General features: G+C 33.6%; 1 protein-coding gene across 10 annotated transcripts in view; it reads left to right on the plus strand.

Moving 5' to 3' along the window:
• Positions 1-19,638, plus strand: part of ttk (zinc finger and BTB domain-containing protein ttk) — a 216,960-nt gene that overhangs the window by 23,980 nt on the left and 173,342 nt on the right. For 6 of the 10 annotated variants that reach the window (XM_069845820.1, XM_069845819.1, XM_069845822.1 and 3 more), the window contains exon 3: positions 4,476-4,563. In XM_069845820.1, coding sequence (XP_069701921.1) covers positions 4,476-4,563 — 88 coding nt within the window. The remainder of the gene's footprint in view (positions 1-4,475; positions 4,564-19,638) is intronic. The other 4 variants (XM_069845823.1, XM_069845824.1, XM_069845829.1 and 1 more) reach the window with 1 other exon arrangement.

Genomic DNA, 19,638 nt, shown 5'->3' on the forward strand with positions numbered 1-19,638 from the left:
TTAATCGAATACTGTAGGAAACCTGAGCACTGTTGTGTGTACTAAATTTGACTGCACTGGTTTTATCAACATTAAGTGCTAGTTTATTTGCATGGAACCATTCATTCATTAGATTCAGCACTGTATTAGAAGTGTTTATAAAATGATCGTGCCTTCTGTGATAATCCCCTAAATGAAATGCATGTAACAATTTCAGTTTGTGAGGAGTCGGATGAAGATGTTTCTTTAAAGCTCTATAAACTGTTGTTTTCGGAAGTCCTAATTGTTAGGCACATTTATGAACTGACTTCTTTGGATTCTGAACAAATGCTCTTCACATGGCTTCCACCGTTTCATCATTTGTTGATTGTCTTCCAGTACTCTTTTTTACTCTGATGAGCTTCCAGTCTCTTTTAACCATCTATCCCAGGAACGAATGTTATTCTTGTGTGGTGGTTCTTCGTTAAATATACAATGAAATTCATGTTGTACCTGAGTCACAGATTCAAATTTTGCCAGCCACAAAACACATTGCACTTTTCTTTGGACATTCATCTTGTATGATTAATTGCAACAGTGAAAATTATTGCATTTGTTTGATTGTTACAATATTTTATTTCCTTTAGTACCTCATACTTAGACGAAAAACTTTGAGTTTTTTTTGTTTTCATCTGGCACCAATATTACATTTCTACCTCTATTCATTCAAAAAATATACCTAATCCTATAAAATCCCCACCATAACTTTTGGGATACATTGTACATAGCTATTCTTTTTACCATCCATTAGGTTTCCATGGCACTTTGTTTCCATGTTAATTAACATGCTTTTTATTGTTCATATGTCTACTTGTACACTTTACTCAAATTATGCAGGGTTCCCACAGACCTTGAAAAATTACTTCGGATTTTTAATGTTCTTGATCATATGGTGAAATTGACAAATTGAGAAGTTAGTGTATATTACCGGAAATGGGTAAATGAAAAGGAGTAGAAATTATTGACGGTACTATAGAGAAAGTGATACAATTTTATGGAGATGATGAGTACTGTTGATTGTGTCCTGGGACTGAAGTATGATACAAATTTGAGATTTGATCATTGTCAGAGAATTCCAGGGACTCGAAAATTTCACGTATTTCTTTCACATATTCTCACTTCCTACTGCTATGTACTAGCTTTATTCTACATTTATATCAACACATACATACAGTATATTAATTATACTTACCATATTGGAATCACAAGGAATTGATCTAGAAACCTTATGCTTAGTAGTCTCTCATCGTAACCATTAGACACCATCATTGAAAAATTCGATCTTTAAATTCTGTAGAAGATACATCTTTGTCCTTTGATAATATATTCAATCAATTTCAACTGTCGATATAAATTTATCGATTCATGTAGACTAATTTGGAAATGATTTAAATTTCAATTTTACAAACAATATCCATATAGGTTAATGTTAATAATGTTTTATTACTTCAAAACATCACATTGACAATTCAAAAGTTCGAGTGAAGACAGCGAATTAGATGCAAGGTGAGTACTAAAATGATGTTATCTACAAATGTTTATGTAAAGGCGATATTCATTGCATTTACTATATGGGGGGGGGGGGACTTATAGTGGTGCTGCCCCCCAGATATTAGGTACCTTCGGCATAACCAATTTTATATTATTCCTGAACCGTCAAAAACCAACATAATGTACAAAAAACACTGATAAGAGTATCAGAGTTAACAGTAATGCCTACGAGATGTAAGAATAGTTCAAAGGTGGCATATGTGAACAGCTGGCATTTTCTAAGCAATTACTATATGTCCAGTCTGGTATTGTGCACTTAAGCCCATGCAGGGACTGATATATAAAATATTTATGTATAGGCTCTTATACTTAAGATTTTTAATCATTATTCTATTTATATAGTAAAGAGTTTGTGATTTTGTATTACTTGTCAAGATCTGCTACAACATTCAAAGACTAGATGGTTAAGTATTTTTTCTGCTGTGGGAAGACTCCTATCACTATTTGAGGCACTGAAATCTTATTTTTTGTCAATTGATAATCACCCAAAACTTTTGAAGCTTTTTTTTTTTGAAAATCCACTTGCCAAAGCCTTATTATACATTAATTATCCCATGTCTTTCATACATAAATCTATTCTGAATATTGAGAGAGGGAGGGAGGGAGAGAGAGAGAGGAGAGGGGGAGGGGGAGGGAGAGGGAGAGATTTTTTTTTTTTGTAAATGTATTAAATTCTGTACTCAATAATCTTGTACTAGATAATGTAATTGTACCTATCTTTAAGAAGAAAGACAAAACTAACTGTAGTAACTTTCGAGGAATATCACTTTTGTCGACGTCATACAAAATTTTGTCCAATATTCTTTTGAGAAGATTAACTCCAAATGTAGATGGAATAAATTATTGGGTTAAATTACATAGGTTAGGTCAGATACAACAGTGTTCATGAATGAGATAGTTATATACAATAGAAGTAATTTAATAAAGTTATATGAACACTTTTTAATGATTGAATAAAATTAAAAACAGTTAAAAACCAGACATGTTTCGGAGGTATGCTCCTCCATCTTCAGTGGTAGTACCACGACGCTGGTACAGATGTTCGACCGCATAACGTCTTCCTTAAGCTATGTTACGTGATCGAACATCTGTACCAGCGTCGTGGTACTACCACTGAAGATGGAGGAGCATACCTCCGAGACATGTCTGGTTTTTAACCGTTTTTAATTTTATTCAATCATTAAAAAGTGTTCATATAACTGTATTAAATTACTTCTATTGTATATAACTAAATTATTGGGTATCATCAATGTGATTTTAGGCATAATAGATTGACTGTTGATAAGATTTTTTGTATTTGACAGATACTGGAGAAAAAATGGCAATATAAGGGTACAGTACATCAGTTATTCATAGATTTCAAAAAGGCATATGACTCGGTTAAGAGAGAAGTTTTATATAATATTCTTATTGAATTTGGTATTTCCAAGAAACTAGTTTGATTAATTAAATTGTGTCTCAGTGAAACGTACAGCAGAGTCCATATAGGTCAGTTTCTTTCAGATGCTTTTCCAATTCACTCCGTGCTAAAGCTCTGGAATATGCCATTAGGAAAGTCCAGGATAATAGAGGAAGTTTAAAATTAATTGGGTTATATCAGCTGCTTGTCTATGCGGATGATGTGAATATGTTAGGAGAAAACCCACAAACTATTTGGGAAAACACGGAAATTTTACTTAACGCAAGTAAAGAGAGAGGTTTGGAAGTAAATCCCGAAAAGACGAAGTATATTGTACGAAATGGAAATATAAAACTTGGAAATTTATCCTTTGAAGAGGTGGAAAAATTCAAATACCTTGGAGGAACAGTAACAAATATAAATAACACTCGGGAGGAAATTAAACACAGAATAAATATAGGAAATGCCTGTTATTATTCATCCAATCTACTCTTAAAAAATCTGAAAGTTAGAATTTATAAAACAATATTATTACTGGTTGTTCTGAATGGTTGTGAAACTTGGACTTTCCCTTTGAGAGAGGAACAGGGGTTAAGGGTGTTTGAGAATAAGGTGCTTAGGAAAATATTTGGGGCTGAGAGGGATGAAGTTACAAGAGAATGGAGAAAGTTGCACATTGAGTTACACATTGCAGGACTGCACGCATTGTATTCTTCACCTGACATAATTAGGAACATTAAATCCAGAAGTAAGGGCTAGTAGGACATATGGCCGAATCCAGAAATGCATATAGAGTGTTAGTTGGGAGGCTGGAGGGAAAATGATCTTTGGGGAGGGAGAGATGTAAATGGGAGGATAATATTAAAATGGATTTGAGGGAGGTGAGATATGATTGTAGAGAGACTGGATTAATCTTGCTGAGGACAGGGACCGATGGTGGGCATATGTGAGAGCGGCAATGAACCTCCGGATTCCTTAAAAGCCATAAGTAATTAGTAGTAATAATAATAATAATAATAATAATAATAATGCTCACCAACAAGAGAAACTGTGAAGTAATGCCTAGGTAATAAAATTTGTGAGCTAAATGTAGGAATAATTAAAGTAACAATAATATTTGGCTCGGAAGTATTATTAAACACGTTTTAGCGTACTTTCAGTATTTTTATGGAGTGTGGATAGGAGTAGTAGCCTTGTGACAAGGTATTCTGAATGTCACCTCACTCCATTTTGCCACTACAGAAATTCCATACGCAATTTTAGCATATAGTTTGTAATAATTTACATTAAACGAAAGTCTAGACAAAGTAGTTCTGTTTTATCCACCCAATTTCTTCGTTCCTTTAATAATTAACCCAACCGTACATTGTTGAACTAAATAGGTGAGAATCCATCTCTTTGCGTCAGTCCCAGTATTTCCTTGATTTTTTTGTATATTAATTTTGAAGTTGCAAAGCTATGTTGCAAAAATAGAAGCTAAAATGCATGTGTAACTTGTTTGTTATAGGATTCAGCAGCAGCGTCACATTCAAAGCAAGTGAAAGAAGAACCAGAACCAACACCTGGACCGTCCTCACAAGGTGACTTACTACACAGTATGTAACATTATTTTATTACAAATACTTTTATATATTCTCGATTTCTTTTTTTAGCCCAAAAATTTGGAGTGAACCATAATCTTTTGTATGGTTTCCCTTTATTCCTTTGTATTTTTTTGTTTCTTTCTCCAGTCTTAAATTCAGCACTAGGAGATGACATAGTACCATGTTTCAGGTCCCTTTACAAGAGGGACACCTGGGTATTTAATTGTGTAGGAAGCTGAATGGGCACCAGAATTATTCTGGGAGTGATGGAGGGTTGAAAAATTCTGTCTCCACCAGGACTTACATCTGAACTTCTTTAGTCTATGTTCTTTTCTCTACCAACAGAGTGAACTGGACTTCATGTTCCATGAGGTTTCTCTAACAGCAGTTTCTTGGTCTTCCAAACCTTCTCTTTCCCATTATGGGATGGTGTAATAGTATTTTTCTTAATGCCTGATTTTTTAATCAGGTACGTTTGACAAAATAAAGAATATACAAAGGACAATCAGTCAGTATTTGCTTCATAACAATGTACTTATTTAATTCTTTTAAAGTCGGGGAGGGGTGGGGGAGAAGGAGAAAATTATATACTGTTGTCACGCCAGGAGAAGGCGGCTGAAGTACTTAGACGGGGCGGAGGAGAAACAGTCGCTCATGCGCACCGCGCTGTTCACTGCAATATTCCTGTTTCACAAACATCTACTGCACGTGTCTATGAGTCTTTGCGACTTTGTGAAAATAATAGTGGGGTTTTTACTGTAGTGTTTTATTAGTTTCAACAAGACAATTGTTTTCAGTATACCACAAATCTTGTATTGCTTTAGTTATCCTTTGCTTTTCGTGTTAATAGTGTTGATAATAATACAGTTAATAGAATTTATGTTATTGTATACTGTTATTTAGGTTTATAACAGTTTTTTGTTTGTTGTAAATATGTCGACAAAGAGGAAACAAGGATTGACAATCTATAGCGAAGAAAGGAATATTATTAGAAGTGCAAATTAATTCTGTGATGAAGAAAAAGAACAACAGTGCCTTTGCATTCCTCTTACGAAACCTACAGCAAAGGTAGAAAAGTACTCTAATCTATCCACAAGAACAATACAGCGTATAAGGAATGAAATGAAAGACTACACAGAAGAAAGTGCGTTGTCGACACCTGAGGGAGAAAAAAAATGTAAACGTCCAGACTACCGAAATGCAAATGTAGATGACTTCAACGGGAGATTGACAAAAAAGATATAATTGAGAATTTTTATTTGAAAAAGAAAGAGGGCCACTGGCGTAGCTCAGGAGGTAGCACGTTTGCCTGCTGATCTGCAGTTGTGCTCGCGAGTGAGTTCGATTCCCGTTTGCGCCGACTACCTGGTTGGGTTTTTTCCGAGGTTTTCCCAAGCGGAAGGCGAATGTCAGGTAATCTATGGCGAATCCTTGGTTTCATTTCGCCAAATACCATCTCGCCATCATCAATTCAATCGACACTGAAGAAGCTAGTAGTTATTATAGTGTCGTTAAATAACAAGTAAAAAAATAGTACCAAGCTGCAACAAACGTCTACCCTTTTACAAGAGAAAATTGATTTGAAATGAAAGACAACATTAAGACGAATACTGAAGAAAAAGGATTTCAGGTGGAAGAAGTGTGCAGCAAAAAAAATTGAGGAAAACACTGTAAATTAGAATACGTGAAGATATCTACAGCAAATAAGAAAGCTTAGGAAAGTGGAAAAACCGATTTTGTATCTGGACGAAATGCGGATAGATAGGCCTACCAATTTAACGTTTCCCAAGTGCTGGCAGGATAAAAATGTTACGGGAGTTTTGACTACCGTAAATGTGTCCAGAACACTCATTGTTGTTCATCAGGCGGTGGGACTAATGGCTTTGTTGAGAGATTCGAATTAATATACACGGCTGGAACATAAACAGACGATTATCATGGACAGATCATACTCCAGAAATTTTGAAAAATGTGAGAATGATAGTCATAGCGACAGCACCAAAGATGCGGAATCTTTTATGTCTGACTCCGTTCCCTTGTAGCCAAGTAAGTGGACGAAGTTTTCAGGTCAGAGCGTAGCGTAAAGTTCCCCCGTCCCGCCTATCTACTCCCCGTGCCAACTCGTAGCGCGAAGACAGTAGATATATTTGCACATATTTCTTCTCAGTTATTTTCTTTTGAAAAAAAAAAAAAAGACGACATTGACTAACCTCTTAGTCAATATGTAGATGAAATTAATAGTATTTCAGTTCAAATCATTCATATTAGTCTTTCTATGTATCTAAGCATATAATGAACTATTCCAAATGCTAAATGCACGTAGCACTAGTAGAGGAAGCCTTAGCTGTGAATAACTGTTAAATTACAAGGAACACTTTGTTATATGCTGTCACTTGTCCTATTATCTCTGGCGCAAAAATAGCTTGTTGGAATGGTAATCATAGAGAACATTGTTGTGATATTCAAATATGTCAAAATATAATATTAGAATATTTATTGAATAAGTTACAGTTAAAATGACATCAAAATTTTTAAAACAACGAATATTTAAACATAAAATTAATTCATTGATGTTAATAATATATTGCTAATGTTTTTGCCAATTTGGCATCTTCATGCATAAGTTTAAATATCTCATATTGGAAAATTTGACTGGTATTGGCATATTCATTAAATAGATAATTAAACAATCTAAAATCAAAATATGTTAAAACACAGCATAAGAATTTAAAAAAAATAGTTGCGTTAATTATTGCATGATTTAATTAATTTAATTATATAATGGTTAAAACCAAAGAAATAGCTGAAAACTAGTTCAATTTGCACACAGTTAAAACAACTATTAATACACTTACAAAATTACAAACTTTATATACATTAAAACAGATTTAATTTCTATCAATGTTTCATCTATATTCAAGATTCATTTAATTAAGAAGTGTATTATCTTTATTAATAAAATGCACTTGATTGTACCAATATTTGTGTTATTGCAATTAATGATTTATAACATTGTATATCTTATATGTCAAACATTCGTCGTTTTATTAAAATTATAACATGTGTCAATGTAATATGATTATGTTGTTCGTGTTGCAATTGATTCCAATATAAACTTCATTACGCTTAGGCTATATGGTCTATGTAGAGGTCGGAATTGGTTCAAATGAATCCATCAACTTGGGTTGCATTTAGATTGTAGGAGTATTTATTTACTGGAAGTTAAATGTAGTCATGATATGTTTCGTTCTGCGTTGACCTGTATAGCGTAAGTATTAATATGAATATTAAGTGGATGTTGTTAAATAATTTATTGTGGAAATACAGTATCACACGCCATTCATATGACGACCTGTACTATGCTACTTGAAAAATGTGCATTTAAAGCAGTGGTCTTGCTAAATCAGAATCTGGAACGTCATTTTCTGCTTCTGAACTCAACTCTTCAGATCCACTGGAGGAATTGCTACTGTGCTCTAAACTTATTGTTATACTGTTGATTATATCTCGCACAATACTGTCTATTTTCTGTACATACCTACGGTATCATTTCTAGTCAATCTTGGCTACAGTATCAGTACTTTTAAGAATGACATTCCTTAGTTTCTCAAGTGATAAATCCCCAGACATGTTGCTTTCTCGTACCACATGCTTTACCTTAGATCAGATCAGCTCATTGGTATTCTAAATTATACATATCGATGGTTCAGGACAGTACTATCTTAACTAACAGCACCAATAGTGGTAGTTACGATAGTATTGTTCTGGACTGTTGATATACGGAGACAGATTCTAGATGTGAATCAATTTTGTAGAATTTCTCTTTATGTTTAATAACTTCCATTGATTTATGGAGGATTTGTTTTTCCATGGACTTGTCACAAGTAACTCTCATCTTCGTAACCACGATATCATTTCTGACTTTGCACAGTATTTTGTGGGTGGCTTATCTACCTGTGCAGATTGTCCAGCACTATAGTCCGGGTCAACTTAATACCCCAAGGGTGAAACCATTTTTCCCCCCATTACTACATAAACTAGTGGATTATGGTGATTTTCTAGTTTGCAGGTTGAATTTTCTTTTGTCAACTTCGTTTCGAATTTCGGTACTGAGAAACACTACATCTGGTAGTGATTTTATAACTGTTATGTTGGCAGCAAGTGACGCAAGTTGTCAATAGTTTAAATTCTGAAAATTCAAATTGTTCTAGATTTCTGGGTCGATTACTAGAATCTAGTGAAATTTGAACATACTAATAATTAATTAGTATCAGTATTAATATTAATACGTAATAGTTATCGTATGTGTTGTTTTGTGTTGTTACAATTTCAAGATTAGAGTCAGGTAGACAAAGTGTAAATAAATATAACATATTTCGTGTGATACATGCCCTTGAATAATCGATAGAAATACCAGTTCACATTTTAATTAATCTCTTTCATGTTTAGACTTTTATTACAATAATGGAGTAAATATTCTAAAGCATACATTTCAAAGTGGCATTTGTTTTCGGAATTCATACTAATCATTTCACGTGATCAAATAAAATACATTTTTAGGTTAGGTCTCGTGATTCGTAAACTGTTTAATCAAAGCAATGAATTTCATGTTTATTTTTTATTTTAGTAGGTTATTTTACGACGCTTTATCAACATCTTAGGTTATTTAGCGTCTGAATGAGATGAAGGTGATAATGCCGGCGAAATGAGTCCGGGATCAACACCGAAAGTGAATTTCATGTTGTCAGACAAAATACATTTTAATATTAGATCATTCAATAATCTGCTAACTACTAACATAATGGGCGAGAAATTATTGAACCTTTTAGAAAACACCTCCCCAACGTAAAGCTGAGATGTAAATAAGGAAGACATTATTATTATTATTATTATTATTATTATTATTATTATTATTATAGTATATGGCATTGTGTGATTTTATCCTCTTGTGGTGATGTCTAGTATTAGTTGGCAGCACTGAAGAGACGGCCAAACTTGTCTTTTAGGAATTAGTCACGTGATCCTCAGTATACCACAGGTAAAGGAGGGAGATTGGGTAGAGTTTTTCATTAATCTCCTTATTAAAACTAGCACTGCTAATGTGACCATGAGTGAAGTTCTTTATTAACCTTCTTATTAAAATTAGCACCACTACTTTGACCATGATAATTACCACTAGTCATTTCGACGTCATGTAGTATAGCATCTTCCAAAAATCAATTTACATCTCATGTGTGAACCACTACAAGCATATTACCTGAATTCTCGTTTGCTTGAATTTCACATTCTTTCTGACTTTGTCATCTCTTTCCAAAATTAATTTACTGACAATCCAAATGTTGTCTAGTAGAACATTTTTCGCCCATTTCGAATTGTTTGATTTGAACTAGATAGTTATGATAAATTACCATATTTACTCGTGTGATAGATGCACTTTTTTTATATTTGTTGGATTAAAAATCCGGAGTGAGAAAAAAATACAGGAAAAAATCATAACTACTTTACATACCACATAATAATCACATTTGATGTCACAAAGGACATTCAAGCATCATATATTGAATGCTTACGAGCAGTAATAATGTAAAGTGCGTAACATAAGAAATAATATGTTCCAATAGCTCCTGTCACAATAATTCTAAGGAATTATGGTGGGGGGACCTGAAGGCTTGCATCTCAGCTTGAGTGCTTACCACTCCTGTTCTGTGAATGAAATTTCTGAATGTGGTTGCACTCTTGTACAAATACAGCATGTTATACTGTTAACCGGGTTATGGTAATGATTATAATGATATGTTGGCTAAATGAGTCCGAGGTTGAATGCCAAAAGTTACCCAGCAATTCTGCTTCATTTGGTTGAAGGATAACATCATGGAAAAGAATGGAGCATGTAACATGGACAGACAAAATAAATAAGGCATGAGTGAAGAAAGAATATGCACTGGATGAAATGGTGAACGGAAGAAAAGTTTGGGATAGAAGAAGATATCTGATGATAGACAATATTAAGATATATGGATTGTAGCCTATGCGAAGACTATAAGAGGAAGGTGGAAAATAGGGAAGATTGGAGAATGTTGGATTTGCGATGAAAGATCTGCCCTTGGGCAGAAAACTATGAGTGAATTACTGCAAGGTATGTGAAGTGAGAATTGGGGCTGAAGACAAATTTTCTGTGGATCAACGTTTGAAGAGAGAAGCACAAAACAGGTCTACAGCATTTCAGGATGAAAAAGTGTTAGCAAATGTTACTTATCAAGTCTAGCCTTTAGTTTTACCTTTCTTCAGAGAATTTTGCAAAGCTTTGATTTGTGAGGATATTCCTTTGAATAAAGTGAATTACCTGAAGTTCTTATATTTGTAGGAAAATATACTTGAAATGGAGCTCTCTGCATCATAATCCACAGTTAATTCTCGATTTATCACGTAAATCATCTGTAGCTGCATTTAGATTGGCAACAGGCCATGACTGTTTGGCCATACATCTGCATAGAATTGGAATATATCAGTCCTGTAACTGCCCATTATGCAACTCAACCCAAGAAATGGATTCGGAATACCTCAAAATCTGTGCTTCAATGACAATATCTTTGAAAAATATTGGAGTGCAAGAGGTCAAATGACTTTATTGTCAAACCCCTGGCATTAGAAAACAACAACAACAACATACTTGGAAGCCTATACTAGACTCTTCAGGCCCTATTCATAGACATTCTTAGAGCAGGCTAAATTGCTACTTCCGGTGGATGATCAGCAAACTAACGTTTTTTGTATTCATAAACCAGTGTTAGCGATAGTACGCGTGCTAAGCAGGGTTTGGCCGGCTAAATTTTAACCTCCGCCAGTAGGGTAGTTTAAAGGTGGGCTAACACTGCAACATGGCTCGCTATGAAGTTTATAATGTGGCTTTTCTTTGTCGAATTCATGAAATGAGACGAAGGAGGAAAATATACCTTACAAAATTTGTGTATTTAGAACGTCTCACGATGTTAATTTTAGAAACTTACCATCAGGTAAGTTGCTGATAGTGTTGCTGCTTCCTAACCTATATGAAAATGATGATCACAGTTACCAATTTCAATTGAGATGCAATTTCTAACTACAATCCGTTATTACGCTAGATGTATTGATAAAAATTTAATATCTGAAGGTTTTTCTCAATATTTTCCTCTCTTTACGCATTTTTCAGCGTACTGTTTTGTCTGAGTTTTGTAATTGTTCTGATATAATTAGGGCTATACATTATGCCGTGATGAAAATTTAATATCGGAAGGTTCTCCTCAAAATTTTACTTTTACTAAGCTTTTTTTAGCCTACTGTTTCTCTGAGTTCTGTAATTCTTGTGATATAATTAGGCCTATACATTATATCGTGGTGAAAATATCGGAAGGTTCTCCTCAATATTTTCCTTTTATTAAGCATTTTTTAAATTGTTTTGTAATTGTTCTGATATAATTTAGGCCTATAAATTATGTCGTGATGAAAATGTAGTATCAGAAAGTTCTCAATATTTTTCTCTTATTAATTACATATTATTAGCGTACTGATTTTTCTAAATTCTATAATTTTTCTGATTTAATTAGGCCAATACATTTTGTAGTGGTGAAAATTTAATATCGGAAAGTTTTTCTCAATATTTTCCCGTTATTAAGCATTTTTAGTGTACTGATTTTTCTAAGTTTTATAATTATTCTGGTATAATTAGATCTGTGCATTTCCTGAAAATGTTTTTACCTTATGATCTCTCTAAATTTTATAATAGACTCATCATTAAAAACTTTGCTCTTAATAAGAATTTTTTTTTTACACTTGCTTTTGTTGCATTCTATAACTTTACTGGTATTATCACTCACCGCTTCTGATCAGCTGAAGAACTCACTAAATAGTCACCATTTACACAACACATAATTAAGAACTGAACACGATTTAAAAATACATTTGATCTGGAAATTAACTACATGGGACAGTTTTCTCAGATAACAATAAACCATATTGAATATAATGTAGAACTTTGCATTTCCAATGGGTATGAATGACTGACTGAGTTACGAATGCTTTAATAAAAAAAAATAAAAAAATAAAAAAAAAAAACTAAAAAAAACTAAAGCGGAGCAGAGCCCAGAGACATGATGAAGACATAGACTCACGAACCACACAACATATTGCTTTCTTCAAACAACAATAATTAATTATTTTAAAAGAACAGGTTTACATCAGCCCCATGTGGTCGCTAGTTTTACATTCTTGGTTTGAAGAAAATTTGAAAAGAACTAATCATTTACTATATATATATATATATATATATATATATATATATATATAAATGTATGATATTTTAAAAAATTATTGGCATACATACCCATAAAATGCTGGGAGAGAACTTTCACAAGTATACATCAACAGAAAGAGATAGTATTATTTAAATATTTGGGTACTGTAAATGAAATTATAACTCATATATGGATATAGGTTAATAATTTTATTCACATTTTGTAATATACAACACAACATCATTATTTCAAAGTACAATGTACATTCAGAGGATAAAGAGAGAAAAGTCAAACAAAGTACATCAATACATGAATGAGCAAACATCATTACAAAAGGAACGAAATCGTATAAATATATATACATTAACAATATTAAGGGAATAATTATAGATCCTGATATTCCTCCTCGTTCCTATGTTAATACATATCGTACCGCATTCATCTCTGGTTATAAGTGATGCAAATTACCAAAATGTGGTTGAGTGTCATGCAAAAGGAAGGGTTACTAGTAAAATTATCACAAGAAATGAATAAAGCGTTAGAAGATTTTATCCGTGTTGTAAAGAAAATTTAACGACTGTAAACCCAGTGAAATCCTGCTACCAGATATTTACCCTAAGACACAACCCACCACAAATCCAAATACCATTATATAAAACACCTATCCAACCAACCAACAAGCCAAAATACTTAGGAATTTATCTTGGTCAGAAATTAACTTACAAAACTCATGTTTCTACAGATCAACACTAAATACAACATACAAATAAATCTTACGTGAAACCAATTCTACATTATGCTCTGAAATTTTAATTACAGCACCACAAAATTATATAAATAATTTATAAAAAGTCAAAAACCAAGATCTAAGAATAATCACATGGGTATGTTAAAACTATTCCAAGATAACAATGCAAGCTCTTACAAACAATAGACCAATACAATGTGATATTAAAAACAAAGGAGAATAACATTGCATAAAAAATTATTGGAACAGTTACTTAAACTAAAACTGCAATCTAAAGAATCAGGAAGGATATATAATATACAGAAAGTTTTCTACAACTTAAAGAAAAATATAGTCTACCACAGTTGGCAGAAAAGCTTGTATCCCCCCATATTCACTGGAATCTGATCATTGAAACTATTCTCTATTTAATCTAACAGAAGAAATTAGTGATAAAATTCAAGTCAAGAGGTAATGAAAAAAATTGCTGTAAAAAAATTAATAAAAAGAAACTACACATGGTACTCAGAACAGAATTGGCTTCAGTTTATAGAGAAGGGTCGTTAGTGAAAATAATCTGTAAACTCTTCTTTCATATTTCTCTTGGAAAGCTAATCATACACAATGATCCTGATTTACAGGCAATACTTACATCTCTATAACAATTACTTTTCCATAGATGTTCTATTCACCGACTGTATCTCTGCTATTGTTGCTGTAACATACAATCAGTCATTCCAAGACAAGAGAATAATAGAAATCTAATACCACTTCAGAATATTAAAGAATCTAAACAAAAATGTTGCTTTACAATGAATTCCAGCATACTGTGCTGTGATCTACAGGATAAGGAGAAAGTTGATATTTCGGCAAAAAAAGGAAAGCTAATCCAACAACAGTCATCTGCAGTGACCTAGGGGTAAAGCGCTTTCCTCTAGACACAAGGGTTACGGGTTTAAGCCCGGCTGGGGTCGATGGCTTTTTCAGGATGCAAAAATCCGGAGTGCAAGTCCTCCAGGAGAGACTTTAAGACATGTGTCCCATGTAGGAGTTTTCCAGCACATTAAAGACTCAGAACTAAATTTCTCTTCTAGTAATATCTTAATTGCATAGTTACAGGCATTTGAGGCACTTGTTCCTCTACTCCTGCCAGCAAATAAGTGTAACTAAATTCCTTTAGGTAGGTACTTAAATCTCCACTAGAGAACATGTTTCAACTCAGGAACTACAGGTTCGGGGAATGATGAATCCAGCAAAAATAAATAAATAAATAAGTAAATAAATAAATAAGTAGCCTGTCTTACAAACCAGCAAAACTCTTAACCGACATTAAAATAATAAAATTTAACACACACATATCTAAAGAATTCACTAAACAACAATGTAAAAATAAAAAGTTGAAAACACTACTAGAGCCCAACATACAATAATACTAATAGTCCTCAATCTGATGCAGTTGCCTCATTCAGCTTAGAAACTGGCCACACCTGTCCAGCAGCATATCTCTATCGAATAAACTTGTTACACTCATCACACTGTAGCATGCAACAACACAAATATAATAATGAATAAGGAATACTTACTACTCTACACCAAACTCCAGAAAATAATTGGGACAGAAGAATTCCAAGTTCCTATATACTGCTGGGAAGCTCGCAAGGAAATAAGAATCTCAGAACATTTCACTCCTACTGCTACTATTACCACCACCACCACCACCATTACCACCACCACTACTACTACTACTACTACTACTACTACTACTACTACTACTACTACTACATTTCTAGTTTTTTTCATTTGTCCCAAATAATTTTTAATTTTGCCTTTAGTAATATTCTATTTCTAATAACAATTTTGTTTCCTGCAATTGATGGAACTCCTCATCATGTTTCATTTTTGGACTTCGTGCTTAGAAGGAACACCGTCTTCTTCATACTCTGTCATTCTCGATGACTTTGTAGCAGAATCCTCTGGAAAGACGAAAAAAATGTTAATGCTATGCATACTATTGTACACGAAAGACACTACTTCTTATCAAAACTGTGAATTACTTTTAATTGCCTAAGTTTGAAAGTTTATCACATTGTTTGAAATTATCCATTGATCCAAACATGCAAAAAAATTTAATTTTTTAAGTTACGTTATGTGGACTGTCTGCAAAATGTACTGTGATTCAAATGTATCCCACTTGATATTCCAGAACTGAAAAGACTACAGTGGACTATAGTGAACTTTATGTTGTCAGTAAACAGCTGGATACATTAAGAAGATTGATTGATAATATAATAATCATAAATAGGCCTAGCAATATTCTTAGGTATGAATGAGATCTTAAACTTACCTGTCATTGATTACCGTACTGTAGAGACTGTTAACGCCCATTCACCTGGGAGTGTAGAGACAGGATTTATTGCAGACATACTTGGGATTGATGATGATGGTGCAATACTGACATCCTGAAATAAACATGTATCAATATTAAATGAAAACGTAAACATAACACTTATTGCATTATATAGACCCTACTTCAGATTGCAGCTTTGAGATGTGGAACAAGTAAATTAAACAGACAGCCAAAATATGTTCAATAATACACAGTAAGTATTTAAAACATAAACTATATATCATTTTGTAGAAATGAAGATAAAGAAATTTTGTTAATTCTGTTCTAAACTTTTCCTCTTGATCCATCAAAGCTTTAAGATAATTAGACAATGCATCAAAGACTGTTGTACATAAATAGTGAACTTTTTATAACAGTTGAGACTAAGAGAGGTTAAATGGAAATCTAATTTGTGTCTTGTATTATATTATGTACACAGTGTATTTAATAAATCATATTATTATATTATTAATGTTTTGATTTCTGACATGAAACATCATGTAGGCTACTCAAAGAAAGCCTAAGGTCAAGATTTCTAAATTGTATGTAAAAATCTTCATGCACTCCTGTCAATATTCTTAGGGCTTTCTATTGTAACACAATAAGAGATAATCTATGTTTCCATCACCACAACTACAGATTACATAGGCGTATGAGGTTTTACTTCAGTCTTTTCAGTGCTGTAATAAATATGAGTTTGATATATATTTTCTAAATCACTTACTGGCGTTCTGTAAACACACAAGATAATGAAATTTTATAGCTGACCATCAATTTGAAGCCTACAAATTTCTTATGCTTATGTAGACAATTCTAACAACAAATAATACTATTTCTTCTAATGAAGTAGAGAACAGAATATCTCAGAAACTTGTAGGCATTCCTATTGCCCTTTAAAATAAGGTCGATCACTTTTGATAATTCTTGTGCACGAGATATTGTGTTAAGGTATGACTGATAATAAATTGTGTGGATTGACATCAGATGTTCGTGTGGCCTGGTTCCCTATGGGTATTTACAAAGATATATTAACTATTCATCCAAACTGCATTTATGGTAGCTGAGCGAAGGCCTAACTTGCATTTTCTTACTACTGGCATTATCAGCTGTATTCCTACATGATATATTATTTACGTTATATTATAATTACAAAGTGTTCAATGTAGCCTTGGGTGACATAATCATGCCAGAGCCACATTAAACATTTACCATGAAGTAATATATTACTTATAAAAACATGCCATAAGAACCAAAAACACATACCATGTAGCCTATGTTAACATTCCATGTTGTTTCGTAGGTCTACGTCATCAATTTCGGGAGCTGGGCATCCTCCACCACTTGTTTTTAGTTATTTCTTCAACTAAAAATAAATAAATATATACTGAATTAGAATAATTCATTCTTTGAAATCCAATATTTCATAATATTTACGTCTAGGCCTAACCTAAAAATATTACGTATAATATTATAACATTTGTACTTACATTTTGGACATTTTTTCTTGTGTAGTCGAATTATCCGCATGCTTCCATGTATATTTCTTGCTTTTATTAACAAAGAAGGGAAAACAAATAGTTTATTGTAGTTTAATATTGCCAATAACCTCACAAATAAACAGAAACGATCCAGAATCGCTTGCGTCTGAGCATGACAATAATTGCCAGTCTGTACATGTGCAGTAGCATTTTTAGCATCGTGTAACATTTTCCAAAGGTAATACGCCGACTAACGTAGCCACTGATTAATCGGTGTCTCTGAATCCCGTAAAAGTAACCTGGCCATAACCGGGGCTAGTTTAGAATGCTCATAGCATGGGCTAGCGTGATATCTATGAATAGTGCCCTTCAGCATTAAGAAAAGCTTTGTGAGTAGTTGCTACGAAAAAACACTGAGGAGATTGGAGCAAAAGGAACAGGGAAATAAAAATTGGTTGTGTGTGGATGACACTACAGACGTGCTACATGGGCGATTCAATAGTAGACATCATTTTTTTTCTCAGATGCTTTTCATTGGAAAATAACGAAATTTTATACACATCATCTTTAAAGCTTTCTGCATTTCGTCATATAGTTTCAATGTTTTCCATTGGATGGCTGTGATATAGTTTAGTTTTAAAATAGTGACATTTTTAAAGCTTTCTGCATTTCTTCATACAGTTTCGCAGTTTTCCGCTAGATGGCTGTGATGTAGTTTAGTTTTAAAATGGCGACTGCACGTGAAACATGTACAAAGCAGAGAACTGTGATTGAATTTCTCTTTGCAGAACAGGAAACCATTGCAAACATTCACAGGCGCTTACAATATGTATATGGGGATCAGCAGTGAACAGAAATACTGTCAGTTAGTTAACAGAGTGTCAGCGACAGAATGAGGTAAAGCGAGATTGTCAGATCTTCCACAGTTAGGATGACCACATGCTGCTGAAACACCAGAGACAGTTGAACACACCGATAGGCTTATTCGGGACGACAGACAAGTAACATCCAAACAACTTACTGTTCAAGTCAGTATCTCTGTGGGTAGTGTTCACACAATTATCCACTGCTTAGACTATTCAAAGGTTTGTGTCAAGTAGGTTCCTAAGTACGCAACTGCCGACAATAAGGAACAAAGAAGGACCATTTGTGCAGAGTTGCTTGGACATCACGAGGTTGACGCTGATTTCTTATCCAACATTGTCACAGGAGATGAGACATGGATTCACCATTTTGAGCCTGAGACTTAAAGACAATTCGTGGAGTGGCATCACAGAAATTTCTCTAAGAAGAAAAAGTTCAAATCAGGACCCTCAGCTGGCAAAGTTATGGCCACAGTCTTCTGAGATTCTGAAGGGGTGGTTCTAATTGAAACATTGTCAGCTTGTGAAACAATAAACTCAAAAATATTCTCCTTTTCCATGACAATGCGAGGCCACTTGTCAAGAAATCACAAAACTTGGGTGGATTGTCCTTTCTCATCCGCTCTACAGTCTGGATCTCGCACCATCAGACTTTCATTTGTACTTACTCCTCTGATCAATAGTAGGCGTTGGCAGTTTGTCTATGTTGGCCTGTCCTGCAAGTTGTCCATACTGCTTGCTTTATGGTTCCACCAATCCCATCAACAACTCATTAGCCATGAAGCTGTTACGTTATAGCATTCTTTAAAAAAAATGTTACATTGGCAAATGGAAAATGTTGTTTAAACTGACTGGCAACATCATCACTTATGAAAGTAACAGTTTCTATGTTTGGATTAACTGATTTAATTTTATCCAAGAATGCATGTAAAAATATTAATTATACATCTTGGTTATACAACTTTTAACACTACATCACTTCGGAATATGCAGTTTATTGTGTTTGTGTGTTAAATATTAGGTACAGTACCTTTTTGACTAGTTTCAGCCTGTTGTGGGCTATCCTCAGAACTGGTTGGTCCTGGTCTTTGTGCCGTTTGTTTGCGTTTCCTGTGGGAGTGTGTTTGTGTAGTGTAATATGAAGTCAAAAAGTGTGTGTTTTCTGAAATTGAGTTGTGTGTTGAGAATTTCACATCCACATGAAATTTTCAACACACAACTCAATTTCAGAACACAAAATATAGTAGTATTTTGTAAATACCAAATCACGAAGATAGACTCAAACTATGGTCTTTTGCTTGAGAAACATGTGCTTTAGTGCTGAGCTAGTGTTGCTTCATGGAGGAAAGAGTTTTGCATTATG

This window comes from Periplaneta americana, chromosome 14 (genome assembly GCF_040183065.1).
Source record: "Periplaneta americana isolate PAMFEO1 chromosome 14, P.americana_PAMFEO1_priV1, whole genome shotgun sequence".
Classification (NCBI taxonomy): domain Eukaryota; kingdom Metazoa; phylum Arthropoda; class Insecta; order Blattodea; family Blattidae; genus Periplaneta; species Periplaneta americana.